The 23,607-nt window shown below is 44.0% G+C and overlaps 1 protein-coding gene and 1 pseudogene across 2 annotated transcripts; one reads left to right on the top strand and one right to left on the bottom strand.

Moving 5' to 3' along the window:
• Window positions 1–2,269: 2,269 nt before the first annotated feature.
• On the bottom strand, window positions 2,270–13,017 carry TSN (translin). 2 transcript variants are annotated; one of them, XM_059704717.1, is made up of 6 exons: window positions 12,722–12,998; window positions 11,568–11,661; window positions 9,532–9,628; window positions 7,584–7,699; window positions 6,848–6,927; window positions 2,270–2,781 (listed from the first exon to the last, which is right to left on the bottom strand). In XM_059704717.1, the coding sequence occupies exons 1-6, from the start codon at window positions 12,785–12,787 to the stop codon at window positions 2,548–2,550; spliced, it is 687 nt and encodes a 228-aa protein (XP_059560700.1). In that variant the 5' UTR covers window positions 12,788–12,998; the 3' UTR covers window positions 2,270–2,547. The 2 variants fall into 2 exon arrangements, with proteins under 2 accessions (XP_059560700.1, XP_059560701.1); XM_059704718.1 differs by lacking the exon at window positions 6,848–6,927 and having other exon boundaries at window positions 2,708–2,781; window positions 12,722–13,017.
• Window positions 13,018–19,968: 6,951 nt separating this feature from the next.
• Window positions 19,969–21,676, top strand: LOC132238888 (mitochondrial import receptor subunit TOM34-like; annotated as a pseudogene).
• The last annotated feature ends 1,931 nt before the right edge of the window (window positions 21,677–23,607 follow it).

The raw sequence follows: 23,607 nt of genomic DNA, 5'->3' as shown, positions 1-23,607 counted from the left end.
TTCAAGTTGAAAACAGGGTAAATCTTATGGTTCTTTTTATGGAGTTCTCTTCTTCTTATAAGTCTACTAGTGCCCGGTGCATGGATTCGTGCACATTGAAAGGAAATAGGTGGCCGGTGGGGTGGAACTGGGCGAGAAGGGCCGGACACGCTCTGGAGCCAACCTCCCGCTCTGGAGCCAACCTCCCGTGGCCCCTCCCCAGCCGGCCGCACACCTGGGGCGGTGTCATGGCTCAAAGGGCATCTGTGGACTGAGCAGAGTCCCTCTAGCAGGGGGGTCCCTTGGCCTGGCCTATGGGGATGGGGCTGAAACCAGTTCTCCGACATCCCCCCGAGGGGTCCTGGATTGCGAGGGCGGTTCTCGGGAAACGCACCCCAGAATCGGGCTCCCTCCTGTCTGATTCCGGGGTGCATCACCTGAGAACCGCCGCTGTCAAGTCACCGCAGCTCGGCAGTTCCTGTGTTGAGCATCTGTCCCAATGGTCAGAGCCCATCATAACCACCGGTCAGAGCATCTTCCCCCTGGTGGTCATTGCACGTCATAGCTACCGGTCGGACAGTCAGACGGTCACTTAGCCTTTTATATATATAGATGAAGAAAGCATCCACTAATTCATGCAGTTCTCTAAACTGCTTGGTTTTCTAAAACGGAATAAAATAATGCTGGTATATAAAACCAGAGCCAATGCTTCTCAGCTATGCAGCCAAAACTCTTGCAATTTTCCAAGCAAGGTGGACCACGCGAATGGCACCTACTCGCTGGGCAGTGCCATGCCCACTGTCCTCTGGTTACTGTACCTACTGCACAGCAGTCTGTGCTGACCACGCTGGTCTTCTTCAGCCTCAAACAGCATTCAGAGGCTATTCTCCATACAGGAGAGTTCTCACAGCAGCACAGTTAATCACCACGGACCGGAAAACAAATGCCCACTTCTTACTGCTTTACAGTAAGCCAGCAACGCACACAAATGAATAATTATAAACTTGACTCTTAAACTCTCAAATGGAGCTACAAGACCAGAATGTGCTTCTATACTTAAAATGCTTTTGTTAAAACTAAAATCCACAACATCTGCCACAAAAACTTAATATTCTCAAGCAGAATCAATTTACTTTAAGAGGCAAAGAAAACTACTGTCAAATGTACTGCCTATGTCTGACTGTGTAATTAAAAGCCTATCATACTCAATGTAGACAGTGTTCGTGTCACACTTTAAAGATCCGAACATCTTTTTCCTTTCTGCAAACTCTTCTGCAGAAAGAGCTAAATCCAACAGTGCAGAGCAATTATGCCTCATTTCTACTTCTTTCTTCACGATGGCAAATTTGTCAGTCCTTAACTCAACCTGATAAAAGCTCTGATTTCCAGGCCAAACATCCACTGTACACACAGAACGCCCAAAATGGAATCAGGCACGGAAGGGTGGTACACCTGAAATCTTCAGATTCTGGAAACACTGGCACCTTCCTTTCAGTGAGCTCCAAAAAACTATGGATGTCACCATTTTAATAACTTCAATTCAAGCACCACCACCCCCCCACACACACCTGGTAAACAGCCAATGACATGGCAAGTATTCTCAGTACTGCCTGAAATGAGGGGAAGGAGGGTGCAACCAGATTTATGTGACTTGCCCAAAACTGTCCATCTAAAACCTGACTATCGGGAGAGTCACCAACAACCTGAAACTGCTTACTTTGAAAACAGTGCCAGAACACACCAGTCAGGGTATTGCTAACTAACTTGACTGGGTGGCTTTATACTCCCACACCAAACAGTGTAGCTGGTTGCTAGGAAAAAGGTTTCATATCTTAGAAATACATCATATGAAGTGTTAAAGATGTGTGTGAAATGATGTTTAATAGCTTGCAATAGCACAATGTGAAGGCAACATCAGGAAACCAGGTGTTTAAAACACTAAGTGCTACCCCCATACCGGTAAACAGCCAAATGATAGCAGGTTACTCAATTCCTTAGAACAAAAACTTCCCAGACGTATCTGTTGAACTTGACTTTGCAGTTTAATTCTGTTTTGATGGCAGTGAGGGAACCCTGGAGCTATTACTTCCTTGTAAAAAATTTCAACACCTGTTTTACTCACCTGGCTTAAAAAAAGAGAGGAAAATATAAAATAAGTGTCCTTTGGTTAGCAATCACCCTTTTTAATTATCTGTTTGCATACCTGTGTATGGGGGCTACTTTGGATACAGAAAATACCGAGGATCACAAGACAATAAGCTTCTCAATCAGGACACCAACAGCATGAGGGTAAGCAGGAAATAAACTTTACCAAGAGACTGACACTTGCACTTTTGACAGAACTGAATTACAGAGCAAATTCACTGAAACAACAACAAAAAAACCCTGTCCTTGTAAAGGCTAATCTTTAACCCCCAAAGATGTGTTCCGATTCTGATACACATACCACACAACTGGCTAAGAAAATAAATCGCGGTGCTTAGCAACAGGGCACCGTGACTGCAGTGAGCGGCCCTGCGCTCACCTCGCTGGCCACTGAGGTCAGCGAGGCCAGGCCCGGGGAGTCTCCTATTTCTCCACACAAGCTGCGGCTGTCTCCTTATTGAAGCCCCGGATGGAGAGATCATACACCACCTCCTCCACTTTCTTCACGTCGTACTTCAAGCCATCGTAGCGCTTCCTCAGGGAGTCGTTTTTCAGGTTGAGGAGGCGGAACCCGGAATCCAGCTCATTGATGAAGGTGGAGATGTGAAGGGGCCGGGAGTAGTCTCCCGCAGTCACACTGTTGACAGACAGCCTCGACTGTGCAAGGAAAGAGAGACCGGGATGTGTTACAGTGTGGCTCCGCCGTACCATGCCTCCAAATCACCACAAGACCCTCAGGCCACAGCACTTTCACTATTATCTTGGATGAATACATTTTTGACAAATGCTTAATATTACTACTAACTTAGTAACTTAAGAAATCATTTCTCTTTTGTTAGAGTTTCTATGGGCTACAATTCATTCTACATAAATATTATTTGTAAACCCACAGTGAACAGCCTTATAACAGCTTTTTTTTTTCATCTTTAGAATTATTTTCATAACATAATTTCTCAGGAAAGAGACTAAGAAGATAAAAGCAAGAATAATTAATATAGTTATGTAGGTAAGTTGCTCTCCAAAACAATTACATGAGTTAACACAGTTACCAGGAATATGTTTTTCCACTACTTTGAAACAAAGAGGTATAATCATCTCTTAAAAATTCACACATTAGTAAATATGCACCCCGTCAGAATGGCATTTCTCTGGTGACTAGCAAAACTCATACCGGGCACAGTCAATGACTATCTGGTGACCAACAGATGGCTTCTAAATGAATCAGACTCCCGGGATTTTTGTACCCATTTTAAAAAATAACAGTGAAGTGGGAAGGTGAAAAAATTAACAGCTCCAGGACCAGTCAACTTCACAGGTGAATTCTACCAACATTCAAAGAAAATGTAATACCTATCCATCTCCAACTCTTCCAAAATATTGAAGAGGAAAGAATGAATGTGTCCTAACTCAGCCAACATTATTTGGAAACCAAAACCAGGCAGGAACAACTCACACACACAAAGATTACAGGTCAATATCTCTGATAAACATAGATGCAAAAGTCCTCAACAAAATACTAGCAAATCAAATAAAACAATAATTTAAAGCAGCGGTTCTCAACATGTGGGTCGACACTCCTTTGGGGGTCGAACAACCCTTTCACAGGGGTCGCCTAAGACCATCAGAAAACACATATATAATTACATATTGTTTTTGTGATTAATCACTATGCTTTAATTATGTTCAATTTGTAACAATGAAATTGGGGGTCACCACAACATGAAGAACTGTATTAAAGGGTCGCGGAATTAGGAAGGTTGAGAACCACTGATTTAAAGGATCATACACCACAATCAAATGCATTTCACTGTAGGGATACAAGGATGGTTCTATATTTGCAAATCCATCAATGTAGTACACATTAACAAAATGAGGTAAAAATCATATGATTATCTCACTAGATGCAGAAAAAGCATGTGACAGGATACAACATCCGTTTATGATCTTTTTAAATATATATATATATATATATATATATATATATATATATATATATATATATAATATATCATTTTATTTCAGAGAGGAAGAGAGAGAAACATCAATGATGAGAAAGAATAATCTATCGGCTGCCTCCTGAACATCCCCCTGCTGGGGGTGGAGCCCGCAACCTGGGCACATGCCCTGAACAGGGAATGAAACTGTAGTCGCCTGGTTCATAGGTTGATGCTCAACCCCTGAGCCACACCAGCCAGGAAGCCATTTATGATTTCTTAAAGAAACCTCTCAATAAAATGGGTATAGAAGGAAAAGTGCCTCAACATAATAAAGGCCATATAAGACAAACCCACAGCTAGTTAACTTCTTACTCAACAGTGAAAAACAAAGCTTTTCCTCTAAGATCGAACAGAAACAAGACAAGGATGCCCACTCTTGCCAGTTTTACTCAACACTACTACAAGTCCTAGTCAGAGAAATTAGACAAGAAATAAAAGGCATCCAAATTGGAAAGGAAAGAGTAAAACTGTCACTATTTGCAGATGGCATGATTTTATATATATAAAACCCTAAAGATCCCACCAAAAAAATATCAGAAATAAAATTTCAAAATACAAAATCAACATACAGAAATCTGCTGCATTTCTATATGCTAACAATGAACTATCAGAAAGATAAAGAAAAACAATCCCGTTTACAACTGCAATAGAAAAAAAAAATACCTAGGAATAAGCAAAGGAAAGAAAACACTTGTACACTGAAAAGGAAAAGACATTCTTTCTTGAAAGAAATTAAAGACAAAAAACGATGAAAAAAACATTCTGTGTCGATGGACTGGAAGAATTAACATTGTTAAAATGTCCATATTACCTACAGGAATCTACAGATTCAACACAATCCCTATTAAAATCCCAATGGCATTTTTCACAGAAATAGAACAAAACAAATCCTCAAATTTTGGAACCACAAAAGACCCCAAATAGAAATCCTGGGGAAAAGAGAACACAGCCAGAGATATCACACTACCCGATTTCAACCTACACTACAAAGCTACAATAATCAACAGTATGGTAATGGCAAAAACACACACAGAGACCAATGGAACAGAACTGAGCCCAGAAATAATCTAAGACATATATGGACAAGTAACTTACAGCAAAGGAGACAAGAATATACAGAGGAGAAAGTTTCTTCAATAAAGCTGGGAAAAGTGGACAGCCCTATGCAAAAGAATGAAAGTAAACTACTATTGGCCCTAACCGGTTTGGCTCAGTGGATAGAGCGTCAGCCTGCGGACTCAAGGGTCCCAGGTTCGATTCCGGTCAAGGGCATGTACCTTGGTCGCGGGCACATCCCCAGTAGGGGGTGTAGAGGAGGCAGCTTATCGATGTTTCTAACTGTGTATCTCTCCCCCTTCCTCTCTGTAAAAAATCAATAAAATATATTTTTTAAAAAAATAAAAATAAAAAAAAATAAACAAATGGGACTACATCAAACCAAAAAGCTTCTGCACAGCAAAGAAAACCATTAACAAAGGCAGCCAACCAAATGGGGCAAGATATTTGCAAATGGTACTTACAATAAGGTACTAATTTAAAAAATATATAAAGAACTCATACAACTCAACAACAATAACAACCACCACCTAATTAAGAATGGGCAGGCCCTGGCCAGTGTAGGTAAGTGGTTAAAGTGGCGGCCTGTGCACCAGAGAGTCTCATGTTCAGTTCCCGGTCAGGGGGCACACACCTCAGATGCGGGTTCACTCCCCACCCCTGGTTGGGGTGCATGCGGAGGCAACCAGTGGATGTGTGTCTCTCACATCGATGTTTCTTCCTTCCCCCCGCCGTCTCCTTACCTCCCTTCTACTTTCTCTGAAAAGCAAAGGAAAAAATATCCTCAAGGTGAGATTAACAAAGAAACAAAAAATGGTCAGAGGATCTGAATAGCCTAGCCATTTTTCCAAGAAGACATACAGATGGCTAACAGACACATGAAAAGATGCTCAATATCACTAATCATCAGGGAAATGCACATCAAAATCACAATGAGATATCACTTCACACCTCTTCACACTTGTTAGAATGGCTATTATCAAAGAAATAGGAGATAACAAATGCTGGGGAGGATGTGAAGGAAACCCTCATACACTACTGATAGGAAAGTAAATTGGTGCAGCCACCATGAAAAACAGTATGGAGATTCCTCAAACAACTAAGAAGAGAACTATTATGGTTTACCTATTCTACTTCTGGTTATTTATCCAAATATAAAAACATTAATTTGAAAAGGCATATGCACCCATGTTCACTGAAACTTTATTTTTAACAGCCAAGATATATAAAAAATTAAGTGTCCATGGATGGATGAATAAATAAAGAAGTGGTATATATACAATGGAATACCACACAGTCATTAGAAAGAATGAAATCTTGCCATTTGTGACAACATAGGCGGACCTTGAGGGTATTATGGCAAGAGAAATAAGATGGAGAAAAATAAATGCTCTCACTTATATGTGGAAACTTAAAAAAAAAAAGCAAAACAAAAACAAACTTACAGATACACACAACAGACTGGTGTTTAACGGAGGGAACTTTGGGGAGGGGGAGTGAAATGGATGAAAGGGGTCAAATATATGGTGACAGATGGAAACCAGACTTTGGTGGTGAGCATGTAATAGAGTATAGAGACATCAAGCTATAATGTTGTACACATGAAATTTATGTTAGTATTAACCAATTAACAGTAAAAAATAAAAATGGCAAATTACTAAGTATATTACCAGTTCACTAGCAAGAATTAGAACTCCTGAGAGATAATCTTCTACATCCAGGTGAAATCCTTTCTCCCGATCTGGCTCAACTAAAAAAAAAATCAAGATGAAAATGAGGTCATGATATGAATATAATTTAAGCCTTAGCATTTTTTTTAAGTGTGTGAAAAAGGATGAATCATATAAAACAATCTTTTGTTTCCTAGTAATTCTTATTTTTCAATTACAGTTGACATACAATATTAACCTTGGCAACTAGACTTCATTGAGAATTTTTCTAGCTCTCAAGCAAAATTCAATTTTCCTATCCACTCTTCTTTTAAAAAGTAATACCACAAAAAATGTCAGAGAATATCTGTTTTTAGCAGAAGTCATAATATCTGCAACTGACTTCAAATGGCTGACAAGCGCACACATGCACACACAGACGCCCAGTGTGGAGACTAAGTGGACGTGGCAAAATGTTAAAGAGCAGTGAGCCTAAGTGAGCGGTAAACAGGCATTCACTGTATTCTTCTCCTAACTTTCCTACAGCCTTGACATTTTTAAAAACTAAAGTTTACAATTATAACACCCAAGTACAAAGAGAAGCCACTATTTTTAGGTTTTGTGTTTCCAAGTGACTGGTTTTCCACCTAGTTCTCATTTGTTATAATAGAGGTTATAAGCCAACAGCCTCTTCCACCAAAAATTAACCTATCCGTTAGTATTGGTTCTGCAGATCAATACTAATGAAGACACTTACTGCCAAGAATTTCTGTGACTGCTTCTCGAGTCACTAGTGTTTCTGACTCCAAGTACACAACAAAGGCCGCCAGGAAGACCAGCCGCTGCAACACAAACCTCCAGTGCTCATGAAATCTACGGAAAGACAGCACATAGTTAGAGGGACCAGAGGCCTCAAAAAGACAGGTTTAGTACAGTCAAGTTCAAACATTTTAGAATTGGAATTCTTTTCCAAATAAAATTTTACATGACACCCCAACATACGAAACATGTAAGAGCAATATGACATTTAAATATATTAGATAGATTTAGTGTAGATTTTGCAAGTTCAAATTTATAATTATAAACTAAAAGTTTAATAAATAAGCATGATTCAATTTTATGAATACAAAAATTTACAGCTGAAGATTATGTTCTTAATAAATAAGAACAATGATAGTGCTCTGAGAAAAATATTGGCAACTGAAGACTGAGGAGAAACACAATTGTACATCAGCTTCAACACCTAACTCATTCCTACATTTTGAGTGTAGTGTATCAAGAAAATTCTGATTCACACATGTAAGTAATAACTACCATTTGCCATCACTACATAAATAGACTTAAAAAGTCAGGGATAGCCCTAACCGGTTTGGCTCAGTGGATAGAGCGTCGGCCTGCGGACTCAGGGGTCCCAGGTTCGATTCCGGTCAAGGGCATGTGCCTTGGTTGCGGGCACATCCCCAGTGGAAGTGTGCAGGAGGCAGCTGATCGGTGTTTCTCTCATCGATGTTTCTAACTCTCTATCCCTCTCCCTTCCTCTCTGTAAAAAATCAATAAAATATATTTTTAAAAAAAGTCAGGGATACTACAGTTAAACTGAGCCAGAAACCTGGAAAAGAAATAGGAAATTTGACAACTTCTGGATATCGATGCTATGCCTCCTGTGGCAACAATTCGGAAAAAAATTTCAACACAATGCAGGCCAAACAAAACATTCTGAGGGCCAAACCAGCCAGAGGGCAGCCTGTGTCTGACTCCAAATTACCTGGTCTCTAGGGACCCTCACAATTCTGTCCTCCTACTTTTCTAAGCTTCAGTTACTACCTTTGCAAGGTTTGGCAAACTTTCTCTGTGAAGGGCCAGATGATAAATATTTTAGGCTCTGCAGGTCACTTTCAGTCTGTTACATATTCTTATTTCTTTCTTTTTCTAACAACTTTAAAATAAAGAAGCAATTCTTAGCTTCCAGAGGCAGCAAGCCATGGGTAGTTTGCCAATCCCTGCCTTAAAAAACCTTGTGAGGTTGTGCTACCCACTCACCACATGCATGTTCTACTTATTGCCCATAAATACGTCTGAAATGAGTATCTTCTTCAGTAAGAAAATACACATAAGTAGATAGTTTAGGTTCTTATTTACCATATTTTATCAACATCCATTTAATATCTGTGAAATCAGGATGCATTTTACAATCTACATGTTTCACAATTATGATTGGCAACAACTTTTCTTCCATAAAACAATATATACTTTAAAATAACTGGTGGTGTATATCCAACAACATATGGCATAAAATATTGGATAAATATGTTAGTTGGCAGTGAAAGTCCAGCTTTAAGGTAAAGCTCAACTCCATAGCCTTAACAGCAGATATGGTTCATCCAATTTCACAAGCAACTTGAATATACTAAAAAGATATTCTTTATTTTGACCTCATACAACAAATATTTTGTTTTTAGCTGCTTTTTCATTGCAAAAATTATACATGATCTTTAAGAAAATTCAAAAAATAAAAGGGAAGAAAATAATATCACCAATTTTGTCACCGTTCAAATACTGCCATTAATAGTTTGATTATGTTTCTTTTTGTTGCTTCTTCTACATAGAGGGATTTTTAACCTAGTGCTAAGCAATCATTCAGTACATATAACTTTCTGCCTTTTTTAAACTTAATATTATAAAATAATGCTACTTTTCTTACAAACCTGTAATACTGTTCAGCAGGGAACTTGGTCTTCAAAGACATTAGATGTGTTTTCACGGTACCAAAATGTTCTCGAGCTTTCAAACACCTCTTTGGAACTGATCACACCAAAAAAAACCCAAACAAACAAAAAAGACAATAATCAAACATCATAATGAAAGACCAAATTTCAAATACTTAATAGTGCTTAATACTTAATATTGCTTAATAATCTATGCAGTCTACCTGGAAATAAATCAACTTTTTAAAAAAGCTCATGACCAACTATAGGATATGAATCTCTGCTTTTCAACCTGGCTTTCAAATCTTCACCTCTAGTTCGCCTACTGATGAACCAATACTGAGAAATAAACAAAAACTTGCTGAAAGGGAATGTTAGGAAACACAGCGTGAGCTATCAGGAATGACCTCATCCCTAAGGGGCTGCACACCAGATGCATTACTAGGCAGTCCTCAAAGGAGGCGTAAAATTGATCTGCTTCTAGTTTTCATATTTGGTCAAGAAGAAGTTTTACCAATTATTCTCAATCAGGCTGACCAACTACATATCATGAAGAAAAATGACTTGCCTCTGACACCTATAAATTACATTAGACCATTCTCTATCTGAAAATGTATTTCAGCTCTTTCAGCTGTGCTTACAATGGAGGTTCCATGTTAAAATTTATCATAATTGCCGAAACCGGTTTAGCTCAGTGGATAGAGCGTCGGCCTGCAGACTGAAGGGTCCCGGGTTCGATTCCGGTCAAGCGCATGTACCTTGGTTGCGGGCATATCCCCAGTGGGAGATGTGCAGGAGGCAGCTGATCGATGTTTCTCTCTCATCGATGTTTCTAACTCTCTATCTCTCTCCCTTCCTCTCTGTAAAAATACAATAAAATATATTTTTTTAAAAAAATTATCATAATTGATCTCCATCCATTCAAGGGACTAACTGTACACACAATCAGAACATTTTACAGTGGCCATTTCATATCTACAAATGTGTATTAAACCATATGCAATATCTGAAAGGTTTGGTGTGTTTTGGAAGCACCAAATAAACGTTGCTAAATACACAAGTGAACTATGATACTACTACTATTATCAGCAGCAGCACGTCATCAAATAGAAAACATCCCATATTACGTGAAAGTGGAAAATCAATCAAAACACAGAATTCTGTAAACCTGTAAAAACAATAAACTCCCCTACTCCAGCTTTCTTTTTTTTTTTACCTTAAAAATAATCATTTTTAATAATCTATATTATTTTTTATTATTATTATTAGTTAAGGTATTACAAATGTGTCCTCAGCCCCCCCATTAACCCCCAACCTCCCCCACACACACAAACTCATGCTCCCATCCCCCTGTTGTCCATGTCCATTGGTTTGGCTTATATACATGTATACAAGTCCTTCTGTTGATCTCTTCCCCTTACCCCCGCCCTCCCCTACTTTCCTTCTGGGGATTGATAGCCTGATCGCTGTTTCTCAGTCTTTGGGTCTGTCCCTTTTCATCAATCTATGTTGTTCACTATAATCCACAAATGAGTGAGATCATGTGGTATTTATCTTTCTCTGACTGGCTTATTTCACTTAGCATAATGCTCTCCAGTTCCATCCATGCTGTTGCAAAAGGCAAGAGTTCCTTTTTTTTTACCGCAGCATAGTATTCCATCGTGTAGATGTACCACAGTTTTCTAATCCACTCATCTGCTGATGGGCACTTAGGCTGTTTCCAGATCTTAGCTATGGTGAATTGTGCTGCTATGAACATAGGGGTGCATATATCCTTTCTGATTGGTGTTTCTGGTTTCTTGGGATATACTCCTAGTAGTGGGATCACAGGGTCAAATGGGAGTGCCATTTTTAGTCTTCTGAGGTAGCTCCATACTGTTCTCCACCCCTACTCCAGCTTTCATTCCCCATCAAGGATGAGGAACATTTCTCATAATGAAATGACACAGAGCTGAAATGCTGTTTGGATGGTAACGCTCTTTAAATGAGAATAATGAACTGGGTTAAAACCTCCAACGTCAAAACGAAACACTTACTGTCCTGAAACCCAGCGCCTTGATGGACCCCTTGCAGTAGAGTTAAAATCTCCCGGGCTGTTTGTTCCAAGCTCTGCACTACTTTTCGGATTTCCTAGAAAGAATTAAAAACCAAAATATCAGGTCAGTTCAACATCATTATCATCATAGCCTGAAACCAAATATGCCAGGTAGCACGTCTGATTATGACACCTTCACATACAGGGGAAACACTAGCCACCTTCACAAGGACGGAGCCGGCACAGACAGCCCCCGGGTCTGAATCCCGACCCCCGCCCCTTCCTCCGAGGCCCTCGGGAAGGGAAGCCTGAGGTTCCTCATTAACCCTCAAGGGTAAGAGCCGCCTCCCCGCATCTCAACTTCCCCGCAGGACCCCACAGCGCTGAAAGGGGCTCAGGCACCTGCCTGCCGTTTGCAAAGACGAGAATAAAAGGCGACACAGGGGCGGGTCTTTCTCATTCACTCATTCATTCTACAAACACTCACGCAGCACATCCCCGTGCTAGGCATGTGTCAATGCTGGGGAGCCAAGTACAGCCCCTCCTTTCGGGCAGTTCAGCTGACATTCAGAAGACAGGACTTGCACAGGTTTCTGAGATGTTAATGCGTTACCAGAAACCGTAACAGGCAATCGATCACTTGGCCTGTGAAATCCCGGAGGTGAATATGGGAGAGGCGGGGCGGGGTGTGAAAGCAGCGGATTTCAGGAAGAGCAGAGAGCATGCAAAACCTCTGAGGCCGGCACCTACGGGGAGCCAGAGAGATGAAAGGGGGTAACGTGACCACCACATAAGCGGAAAATGGGGTACGGTGACAATGGACACACACGCGCAGCTGGGTTTTCACCCTCCGTGCAATGAGGAGCCACGGGAGTTTAAAGAGAGGCCCGGAGGTGCTTTGAAAGACCAGACACACAAACCGCCCGCCGCCCGAGCCCCGGGAGCTGGCGGAGGCTTTCCGTCCACGGGCTGGGGGGCGTGGGTGGGGGGACTGGCACCACAATGAGGCAGGGGAGCCGGGGAGAGGCCGGACCCGGGCGGGACGAGGCGCGCCCCTAAGCAGAGGGAAGCACCGCGCTCGGAGGCTGAGCGACGGAAGGGCCGGGCGGTGGGGCCCACCGGGGCCGGGAGAGGGGCTGGGCTAGCAGGGCTCACCTCCCGGATGTCCTGCTCGGCAGCCAGAAAGCCCTGCAGCTCCACGAAGATCTCGCTCACAGACATGGCGCCGGCTGCACCGGGATCAGCCAGCGGCGAGGGCGAGGGCGAGGGCGAGGGCGGCCGGCTGAGAGGGCTCCGCAGACGACCAGCGCGCCGTCAGTCGCAGGGGCCGCCGCCACCGCAGCCGCCTCGTCGCCGGGCCCTGTGCTACCTCCGTCGCTGGGGTCCTCCCAGGCCCTCGGCGCGCAGGGAGCAGGGCTGCCCGCCACGATGCCTGCGGTGCCGCCCGCCTCCTCCGGCGCCAGGCGCGCTCCAAGGGCGGGCGCTGTCCACAGGCCTCGCCGGAAACAGCTCGGGGAGGGCGCCTCAGGGCGGCGGGCTGCCGGAAGTGGGGGCGTGGCGTGCAGGTGGCGCCGCGCTTCTGCTAACTTACACAGTGTGCTTTATGCCCCAGCGCGTGGCCGGGGCGGGGGGAGGCGCTCTGTCCTGAGAGGTGCATTAGGCTGGAAAGAGGTTGCAGTCGTCCTCTGAGAGTAAGAGAGAAAACGGTGCGTTAGAATCGGCAGAAAATGCAAGGGAACGTAGAAGTATGAGGGACCCAGTGTGTGCAAAAACCTTACCCTGTGCTCTTTGAACGCAATCTCTGTAGCACCTATTTTTAAATTGCATGACTTTATGCGGGCCCTCAACCAATTCAACCCGCAAGAACCCCAGGTTGGAGTGTGGTGACGAAGGGAACTTCACTCTGCAAAACGGGTCAAAAGGCTCGAGCACCATCAGGCTCCGCTGGGAAGCAGCCTCGGCCGGGCTCGTGCTGGCTGCCGGGCTCCGCTCTGCTCCAGGCCTGTCTGTCTTGCCTGCGCTGGGTGCCTAGGGAAACAGTCTTCCCTGGAAAGAGAAAGGGACCCCAGAGAGTGTTTTACAGGCTTACCCAGTGTGCGGCTCGGTGGCTGAGCGCCGACCTATGAACCAGGAGGTCACGGTGCCGATTCCCAGTTGGGCCATATGCCCGGATTGTGGGCTCAGTCCCCAGTAGGAGGCGTGCAGGAGGCAGCCCATCAATGATTCTCTCTCATCGTTGATGTTTCTAGCTCTCTCCCCCTCCCTTCCTCTCTGAAATAAATAAAAATGTATTTTAAAAAAAGATTGTGACTTTTAAAAATCTGAGAGGAGTTAGCTTGACATGCAGGCAGACAGGCAGGGGTCCAATGGAAAACAAAGGCAGGTGACATGTAGTGAGGGCCAGACATGGCAGTTTGAGCAAGCCTAATCACAGAAACCTACCATGCAGGAATAAATGTTTCTAGGCTCAGAGCAGGAGGTCTGTGAAAAAGAGTCTGCAACAATAAGGTGAACTGACCCATAGGGACAGGATAGTTGAGGCATGTAGCTGGGCAAGCACAACTGAGGGAATCAATCAGGTGTTGACAGATAGAGAGCAGCCTTGTAGCACATATATACCTCTGGAGTGGACTGATTAGCTTCACCGGACACCCATTATTGGGGCCCCTCTCCGTGCAGGGAGCTGAACCTGCTTGTAAAAAATTTTCCATGCTTTTGCTTAAATCTGCAGGTCTGTGATCTCATTTTTCAGCTTCAGGAGACAAAACCCCGGACAAAAACCTCAGCTCACTGTTCTGGTTATCAATTCTAGCTGAAACAGGAGTCTGCCAAATCACTTTATTTCTGAAATTCTAAGGTGATTTTCAAGCCTACCATAAGGGAGTCTTTTCTCATTTGTCAAGTTAGAATTAGTACCTCCTATCTCTAAAAGTTATGAGGATTAGCAATAATGTGTGTAAAAGACTACTTTCTATCTCTGAATTTGACTACTCAGGTGCCTAGAAATGGAATTCATACAGTATTTGTCTTTTGTGACTGGCTTACCTCACTTAGCATAATGACCTCAAGATTCATGCATGTTGTACTTGGTGTCAGAATTTCATCCCATTTTAACACTGAATATTCCACTTTATGTATATACTACATTTTATTTATCTATTCACCTGTCAATGGACATTTTGGTTGTCCACCTTTTGGCTAATGTGAATAATACTGCTATGAACATGGGTGCAAAATTATCTGCTCGAGTCCCTGCTTTCAGTTCTTCTGGGTATATAACCTGAAGTGGAATGGTTGGATCATGTGGTAATACTATGCTTAATTTTTTTGAGAAACCTTCATACTGTTTTATAAGCCCTTTTTTTAACAACTGTTTTTATTTCATTTCTCCCACAAGAAGTTTAATCCAACATAAAAGTACTTCTTGTTTAAAATCTTATGATTATCCATCATAATCCCCTAAAATTTAATATAAATTAAAGTGCAAATTTTCTATTATCATAAGGAACTAGATGTTAAAATTCCTTCTAGATTATTCGACAGTAATACATGGTTGGTCAAAATTAACAAATATATTATTCATTTTATAAATATTAAACAAGAAGAGTAAAGTTTTAATGGACTTGATTGCTGGGGGTCCAGCCCTAGGGGTCCAGGGGGTTCCCAAAGGTGTGGACAGAGTCGGCGAAGAACGTTTTACATGGAGACAGCATTCAGAACTCTCTAGCTCTCTTTAGTTTCCGTGGATCTTCCTGTGCCTGGCTGGGGCCACAGAGAAAGATCCCGAGAAAAACTGAGCCTTTATTTTATAGTCAGAGGTAAACAAGGTAGTAGTTACCAAAGTTACACTGTTCTTGTGAGTTTCACTTGTTTTGGCCACTTCCTGCACTTCCCTCAGCCCATTAGCTCCCAGATAAGATCTAGAGAGCCTCATAAGGTCAAGCCTAATTATGCTAAGAGGACTGTGCCCTCTAAGCTGGTAATTGTTTGTGACTTTACCAACAGGTCAGTCTGAGGCTTAACCCTATATCAGCTCCCCACATCTCACCCTTCTTTTATTTTTTAAGCTACTATAATGAGAGGTTTTTTTTTAAGCTACCATAATGACAGTAAAACTTAAGCATCAAACTTCAGCATCAAGAACAAAACTCTGGCTATTAAAACAATAACAAAACAATGCCAATGCAAAACCCAAAACATTTTAAAACATAAACATAACATTTTTAAAACTAGTAAGAATAATAAAACAATGGCAATGCAAAACAGCAATAAGTGAGAAATCAAACCACAGTAATATTTTTCTACCAAATGAAAGTTTCTTTTGCCAATTTACTCAGAGTCCTCCGACTTGGCTGAGAGAGTAGCTTCCACTTCTGGCTTTTCTACCATCTGCTGGGCCTCAGTTGTTAACTTCTTCAGCTGACCCCAAGTCGGTGGTTTGGTTGTCCTTGTTGATCTGGCTAGCGGGCGGCGTCGCTGGCGATGGGCTTCCTGAAGTGTCAGCGGGTTGTATGGCTGGATCAAAGGGTCCATCAGGGCCGCGTTTGATGGTGGTGTCGGTGTCTGGGGAGGAGTCAGCTGTGCCCTCTGGGTCAGCTGATACGGATGATACTGGGGAGGAGGAGGAGGAGGCGGAGATGGAGGGTAGTAGAGAAAAAGAAGAGAAAGCAAAAGAACTGCAAGGCATGGAAGTGTTTAGAAAAAAGAGGAAGAAGAAAGGGAAGAAGGCAGCATCCTGACACAGCCCTTTCCTTCAGCTGCCCCTTTCCCTGTGGTCCAAGGTAGAAATGGGAAACAAGTCCTGTTGCAGTGAGAGGGTAACTGCTGTCAGCCAGTCTCTGTCTTTATTTGGGTCCCAATCTGAGCTGGGCCAAGTCTCTTTCTGTTATCTGGGTCCCGATCTGAGCTGGGCATGGGAAGCGAGAAGCAGCCATGGGGGCAGGAGACCTCCCTCAGAAGGGGCGAGTGTTCAAGCCCCTGCATAGTTGGGGGGTGAGGATCTGTGCCCTACCTCTGTTGACCGCCACGTTCTCTCCTGCTGGCCCATCTGCGACTGTGCCTGTCTTAGGTTGTTCCTCCCTGAGGAATCTTGCCCGTCTTTGGCTAACCAGTCATCCTCCGGGGCCAAGCAGGATGATGTGAGGTTCAGTTATGTCTCCTTGTTAGCCTATGCCCCTGTGGCCTCCACACTCAGCACCTGCCTTGGGTTCCCCTCGCCTGCTGGCGGGGTCCCGGCTCTGGTCACATATCTTGGGGAACCCAGGTTTCTTCTCCAGGGAGGGCCCAACTCACACCATTGGGCGAGAGACAGATCCATGGTACCAGCCACCATGACCTCAGCAAGAACAGAGAACTCAGGCGACGGGCTGTGGGCCTGGGACAGGGCTTTCTCAGCCCAGAATGTCAGGCTCTTGGTACAAGACAACTCCACGTATGGGGCATATACCAAACCCTCCTAGTTAAGGCAGAAAAAGGAGGTTTCCTTCCTGGAACAATAGGGTAGGGAGATTCTAGAAAAGGCTGTGTTCAGGGGAGAAGGAGAAAGGCCAAAGAGCCAGCAAACAAGTAGTCAGATTAAGGGGGGGAAAAAAGGACAGGAGATGTGGGGCAAAGCTGGGACACATGGACAGACAAAAGGGAGGCACATGTGATCCTCCCAATGGACAAGTGGTTCCAGCTCAGGGCTGCACATCAGCTGCAGACAGGCACTGGTCAGGTGTGCTAACTCGGCCTCCCAGGGGTGACGGTCCCCAGGAGGGAGGCAGAGGCTGCTCCTTCTGGAAAGATACAAAACACAACCTCTTCCCCACATCATTACTAGATCTGGTAAAACTCTTGTCTGGTTTTGCCTCTTTCCACTGGGCTAAGTCGGCAGAGGCTATTGTACAGGAGGCCCGATGCCTTTTGGCTGCTGTACAACCCTCTGCATCATATTTTTTAAAAATTTAACATACAACATTCTTCTCCCCCTTTTTTGTTTTTATAGAAAAGGTTTATATTGATGGAATTCTGACCATGTATAAACATACATACTCCTCTGCACTCACAACTTCCCACTTCAACCCAAAAAGCCACAGCTTCACATTTCTACCCTGAATTGGCTCCACCCCCGAGCCTCAGCACCTCAAAACAAAACCCCAACTTTGAGTCAAACTATTAGTTTTTCCTTTTGTGTCAAGAGCTAACTTTGATGTGTTAAAACTAAAGTAAAATGCATTTACTCAATCCAAAACACACATTAAAAAGAAAAACCCCAAATGCTCTCTTGTATCCATTTTAAGAGTAGGATTGGCGCTTTCCGCTATTACCTGAGTCCTGATCTATCACCCCAGGGAGAGCCTGCCAGTCCTGCACTTTCCCGGGGTAGAAAGGCTGCAGTGGGTTAAGGATAAGGCTCCTTGGGCCTATCTTCTCCCATGCCTCTACATTTACCTTTCCGACACCTTTCCTTCCTCAGAAAAGCATCGACACACTTGAATAAGACATTCCGTCTGACTGGGAGTAACCTTAACTCCTCTGCTAGCATGTGTTAAAAGATCAGTACAGAGTCTTTTTCCTTTAGACTAAGTATGGCACATCTTCTCAATCTAAGTTCTGTACTATCCACCTTCTTACCCTATTTATCCTCTATAGGGGGGTCTGCAGCACCCTGGTGGAGTCCTATCTGTCCCGAGTGCGGGGGATCTCAATGTGGGGGGTGGGACTTACCTAGGGGAATCCTGTTCAGGCGCCAGATGCCGGGGTCCAGCCCCAGGGGCCCAGGGGTTCCCAAAGGTGTGGACGGAGTCGGCGAAGAACGTTTTTACACGGAGACAGTGTTCATAGCTCTCTAGCTCTCTTTAGTCTCCATGGATCTTCCTGTGCCTGGCTGAGGCCACAGAGAAAGATCCTGAGGCAAGCTGAGCCTTTATTTTATAGTCAGAGGTAAACAAGGTAGTGGTTTCCATAGTTACACAGGTTCTTGTGAGTTTCACTTGTTTTGGGCACCTTCTGCACTTCCCTCAGCCCATTAGCTTCCCAGATAAGATCTAGAGAGCCTCATAAGGTCAAGCCTAATTATGGTAAGAGGACTGTGCCCTCTAAGCTGGGAATTGTTTGTGACTTCACCAACAGATCAGTCTGAGGCTTAACCCTATATCAGCTTCCCACACTTGATCTTTAAATGAGATGAATAGAGCTATATGTTCTTTTTCTTAAAAAAAAAAAAAGATATTTTTATTGATTTCAGAGAGGAAGAGAGAGGGAGAGAGAGATAGAAAGATCAATGATGAGAGAGAATCACTGATCGGCTGCCTCCTGCATGCCCCCTACTGGGGATCAAGCCCAAACCCAGGTATGTGCCCTGACCAGGAATCAAATTGTGATCTCCTGGTTCATAGGTCCACACTCAACCGGCTGGGCTATATGTTCTTTTTTTCCCCCAATTCATATAGCTGTAGATGAATATTCTATAGATAGATAGATAATTAAATTCACAGTAATTATCCCCCGGAGACTTCCCCCATTATTCTTTACAAGAAGCAACATGGAAACCTAGAAAACTCTCAGTGTATGGTCCCACCCGACAACCTCACTGCACTAATTAATCCCACGGGTGCCTTGGCCTCCCCTGGGTCATGGGTTAAGCTTCAGAACTGCCGTTATTATGCTCCTTATGGCAGCGGCAGCCCAGTTCCAACTCACAGAGGCTCTGGCTTCACCAGCGACGTCCCAGGGGGGCTGTGTACATAACCTGAAAGGGTGTGAGGTTAACACTCCAGGGACAGTGAAAAGCAGGATATGGTTACAGGCCCACAGATAAACTCCTTGCCCTTTCTCTTCCTAACAGACTATTCTAAGAACCAATAGCTCCAAGCAATCTTCCCATAAATGCAGAAATGGCCCATGTATCTGAGCAACCAGCTGCGTTTTTTGTAAGACTGTGACAAGTGTAACAATGCACCATGTTGCATTGGCATTCTGTCTTTTGCTGCCTCATTCCATTTGTCTTTTACTCTCAATGACCTGAGATTCACCCATCCACCCAATAATATGTTAGCGCCTAACCTTTTCTTTACACTTTGCCTTCTTGAGAATTCAGTCTAACATATTCATGAAGGTAAGTAGAAGGAATGAAAGAAGTTCTTATAGCAATTTCACTTAAATTCCTTGCTTGAGCCCTAGCCAGTCTGGCTCAGTGGATAGAATAGAGTGTCAGCCTGTGGACTGAAAGGTCCCGGGTTTGATTTGGGTCAAGGGCACATGCCTGGGTTGCGGGCTCAATCCCCAGTAGGGGGCATGCAGGAGGCAGCCAGTCAATGATTCTCTCTCATCATTGATGTTTCTATCTCTCTCTCCCTTTCCCTTCCTCTCTGAAATCAATAAAAATATTTTTAAAAAAATTCCTTGCTTGGCTTCCCCCCATGCCATTCCGCAAGGCTCGGCGGCGTTGGCGGCGGTGGCGGCGGCGGTGGCACGGAGGCGGCCGCCATTTGCTGGGGGACCCCAGGACGGCCCCCAAACTCTCAGACTCCGTGGAGCGGCCGCTGGCAACCAGAGCTTCCCCAACAGCCAGTTCTCCGAGGCCGCCTCGCTCTACAGCCGTGCGCAGCGGGTGCTGCAGGAGCAAGGTTCTTTGGACTGTAAAGAAGAAAGTGTTCTCTACTCCAACGGAGCAGCATGCCACTTGAAGGATGGGAACTGCAGAGATTGCATCGAAGATTGCACTTCAGGGGGCGGGAGGGGGGGGGGTGAGAGATCAACCAAGGACTTGTATGCATGCATATAAGCATAACCAATGGACATAAGACACTGGGGGGTAGGGGAGGCCGGGGGATTGTCAAGGGGCGGAAAAGGAGACATATGTAATACTCTTTGTAATACTTTAAGCAATAAAACAAAAAGAAAGAAAGAAAAAAAAAAGATTGCACTTCAGCACTGGCCTTGATTCCCTTCAGCATGAAGCCATTCTGCGGCGAGCATCGGCCCATGGGGCTCTGGAGAAGTATCCCTGGCCTACGTGGACGACAAGACTGTGCTGCAAATTGATGACAGTGTGATGTCAGCCTTGGAAGGCGTCAACAGCATGACCAGAGCTCTCATGGACGCACTTGGGCCGGAGTGGCGTCTGAAACTGCCCTCTATCCCCTTGGTGCCTGTTTCAGCTCAGAAGAGGAGGGATTCGGAATATCACAGAGAGACACCTAAAGGCAAATCCAAAGAAACCACAACTGCCAAGAGCAGAGTGCCTTCTGGGGATGTGGAGAGAGCCAGAGTTCTGAAGGGAGAAGGCAATGAGCTTGTAAAGAAGGGAAACCGTAAGAAAGCTATTGAGAAGTACAGCGAAAGCCTCTCGTAGGGTAACTGGAGTCCACCACGTACAGCCACAGGGCGCTCTGCTATCTGCCCTGAAGCAGTACAAGGAAGCGGTGAAGGACTGCACAGAAGCCCTCAGCTGGATGGGAAACACGTGAAGGCGTTTTACAGACGGGCTCAAGCCTATAAGGCACTCAAGGACTATAAGTCCAGCTTGGCAGACATCAACAGTCTCCTGAAAATTGAGCCTAAGAATGTCCCTGCACAGATGTTGCAGCAAGAAGTTAACCAGAACTTAAACTAAAGTCCCAAAAGGGCAGCAGGAAACCTCCACCGGATGACCTCCTCGGTGTCTGCTTCTGGGACCCGGCGTGCCCCCCAGTGAGCTCTGCAGCACCCTCCCTCTGCCCGACGAAGCAGTAGGAGCCTCTGACCCCTGAAGAGGCTTTGTTCAAATTAAGCTCAGTGTAGCAAAAACCAGACATTGTTTTGCTGGAAAGGTCCCCTGCTGTGCCGAAGCCCTGTTCTCCATCCCCCTGCCTGGACAGCGAGCGGACCACACAAACAGGTCCTCATCAGCAAACCCCTGGGCCCCGGCCCTGCCCGAGCATGCTCTAGACTGAGTGCTGCCCTATGAGCGTCCCAGGCACACCTCACTGTGGCTCATGAGCAAACTAAGCTGGGGGTGTGGAAGGGGGACCACGGGACTAGAAACACCTGAAGCAGCCTGTTGAGCTGGTTCTCCAGGGCTGCCAGCCTGCCCTGTCCTTGCCATAGTCCCCTGTGTTCTGAGTTCCAGCCCGCTTTGGCCAGGCCCCACTTTGGTAGGGATGTAGAACCCTGACCCTTGGGTGGCTTTGGGGCTCTGTGCTGCTGCTTGCATGGAGGTGCCTAGGCTGTGTCAGGAGCCCAGAGGTGGCCACTCCTCCTGAAAGGGGGTGGGAACAAAGGCCTCCTTGAAGTCAGTGTCCTTCTGTTCTGGGCAGGGACTTTAGACCCCAACAGTGGCCCTTCAGGCTTCTTATTTCTTTGTTATATGGAGTTAATTTGAACTGAACTGACTCGGTTTTGTTGAACTGTGCATTTAAGCGATTACATTAAACATTTTTCTTCTGAAAAGTAGTAATAAAATAAAATAAAATTCCTCGCTTGATATTGACCAAAATAACAGTGGTTTATCATCCAATATTGTTTTTAATAATTATTGGTGGACATTTAACATAGGCTTTCATCAATGCTTTTGAAAATGAAGAATTAGACACGTCTTTTGTTCTGGGGTGGGTTTCCTGTAGACAGCAGATATATGGGTCATATTTTCTTATCCACTCAGTTACCCTATGTCTTTTGATTGGGGCATTTAATCCATTTACATTTAAAGTTATTATTGATAGATACTTGTTTGTCATCATTTTTATTCTTTACCCCTGTGTTCCTTCTTCGTTCCTATTTTTTCTTTTTACAGCAGACCCTTTAGCATTTCTTGCATTGCTGGTTTGGTGTTAATAAACTCCCGTAGTCCTTTTTTGTCTGGGAAGCTCCTGATTTGACCCTCAATTTTGATTGATAGCCTTGCTGTGTACAGTATTCTTGGATTCAGACCCTTCCTTTGATGACTTTGTATATTTCATTCCATTCCCTTCTTGCCTGATGTATTTCTGTTGAGAAATCGGTTGCTAGTCTGATGGGGGATCCTTTGTAGGAAACTTTCTGTCTGTCTCTGGCTGCTTTTAAGATTCTTGCTTTGTCATTGGTGTCTGCCAATTTAATTATAATGTGCCTTGGCATTGGTCTTTTGGGGTTCATTTTGTTTGGGACTCTGTGAGCTTCTTGGATTTGTGTGAGTTTTTTCTTCCCTATATCAGGGAAGTTTTCTGTCATTATTTTTTCAAACAGGTTTTCTATTCCTTGCTCAGTTTCCTCTCCCTCTGGCACCCCTATTATTCAGATGTTGTTTTGTTTTGTGTTGTCCCAGAGTTCTCTTAGGCTCTCTTCCTGCCTTTTTTTTTTTTCCTAGAAGCTGCTCTGCTTGGGTATTTTTTCCTACCATGTCTTCTAGCTCACTGGTGCGGTCCTCTGCTTCTTCTAGTCTATTGTTGATGCTTTCTATTGAGTTCTTTATAGCAGTGATGTCATTTTTCATTTCTTCTTGGTTTTTCTTCATTTCCTCTTGGTTCTTACACATATTGTTGAATCTGTCTTCCATTCTTTTCATCCACCTTATGGCCATGTCTCTGAATTCTTTCTCTGACAAGTTGCTTGCCTCCATTTCCTCCATTTCGTTTACTTTCTTTTCTGGTGATGCCTGTTTTTCTTTCATACACGGGCTGGTTCTTTGTTTAACCATGATCTCTCTTCTCCAGCTGTTTGGTTATGTAGTTCTCTTTGCTGTGTTGATTTAAAGGCACAAAATACAACACAACAAGGCACAACGTACAAGGCACTGAACACAAATGTATTCACGATATTAATAACCCCAAATAAAGGTGACCACCTGAGCAAAGAGAATTAGGGGATAAGGAAGATAGAAGAGAAAAAGATAAAAGAGAAAAGGGGGGAAAAGGAGTGTAAAAATGGAATTGGGAAAAGGGAGGAAAAAAAGGGAAGAGAGAATGAAATAGAAGAGGGGAAGAGACTATTTATATGGGGAGAAAACTCCAATAGCACTGCCACTAATCCCAACCAATTCCAGCAACAGATCCCTGGAGATGAATGCAAACTAATAACAAGCACTAATATCAAGCGAGGCG

The sequence above is a fragment of the Myotis daubentonii genome, chromosome 7 (genome assembly GCF_963259705.1).
Source record: "Myotis daubentonii chromosome 7, mMyoDau2.1, whole genome shotgun sequence".
Classification (NCBI taxonomy): domain Eukaryota; kingdom Metazoa; phylum Chordata; class Mammalia; order Chiroptera; family Vespertilionidae; genus Myotis; species Myotis daubentonii.
The sequence above is the reverse complement of the archived record's forward strand: the minus strand, read 5'-3'. Positions and strand labels throughout refer to the sequence as shown.

Excerpts from the sequence above, each read along its gene's own strand:
- TSN (XM_059704717.1), bottom strand. The coding sequence starts at position 12,787 with ATGTCTGTGAGCGAGATCTTCGTGGAGCTGCAGGGCTTTCTGGCTGCC. Across the intron at positions 9,629-11,567 it reads AGGCGCTGGGTTTCAGGACA|TTCCAAAGAGGTGTTTGAAA; the intron begins GTAAGTGTTTCG and ends TGGTGTGATCAG. Across the intron at positions 6,928-7,583 it reads AGTCACAGAAATTCTTGGCA|TTGAGCCAGATCGGGAGAAA; the intron begins GTAAGTGTCTTC and ends TTTTTTTTTTAG.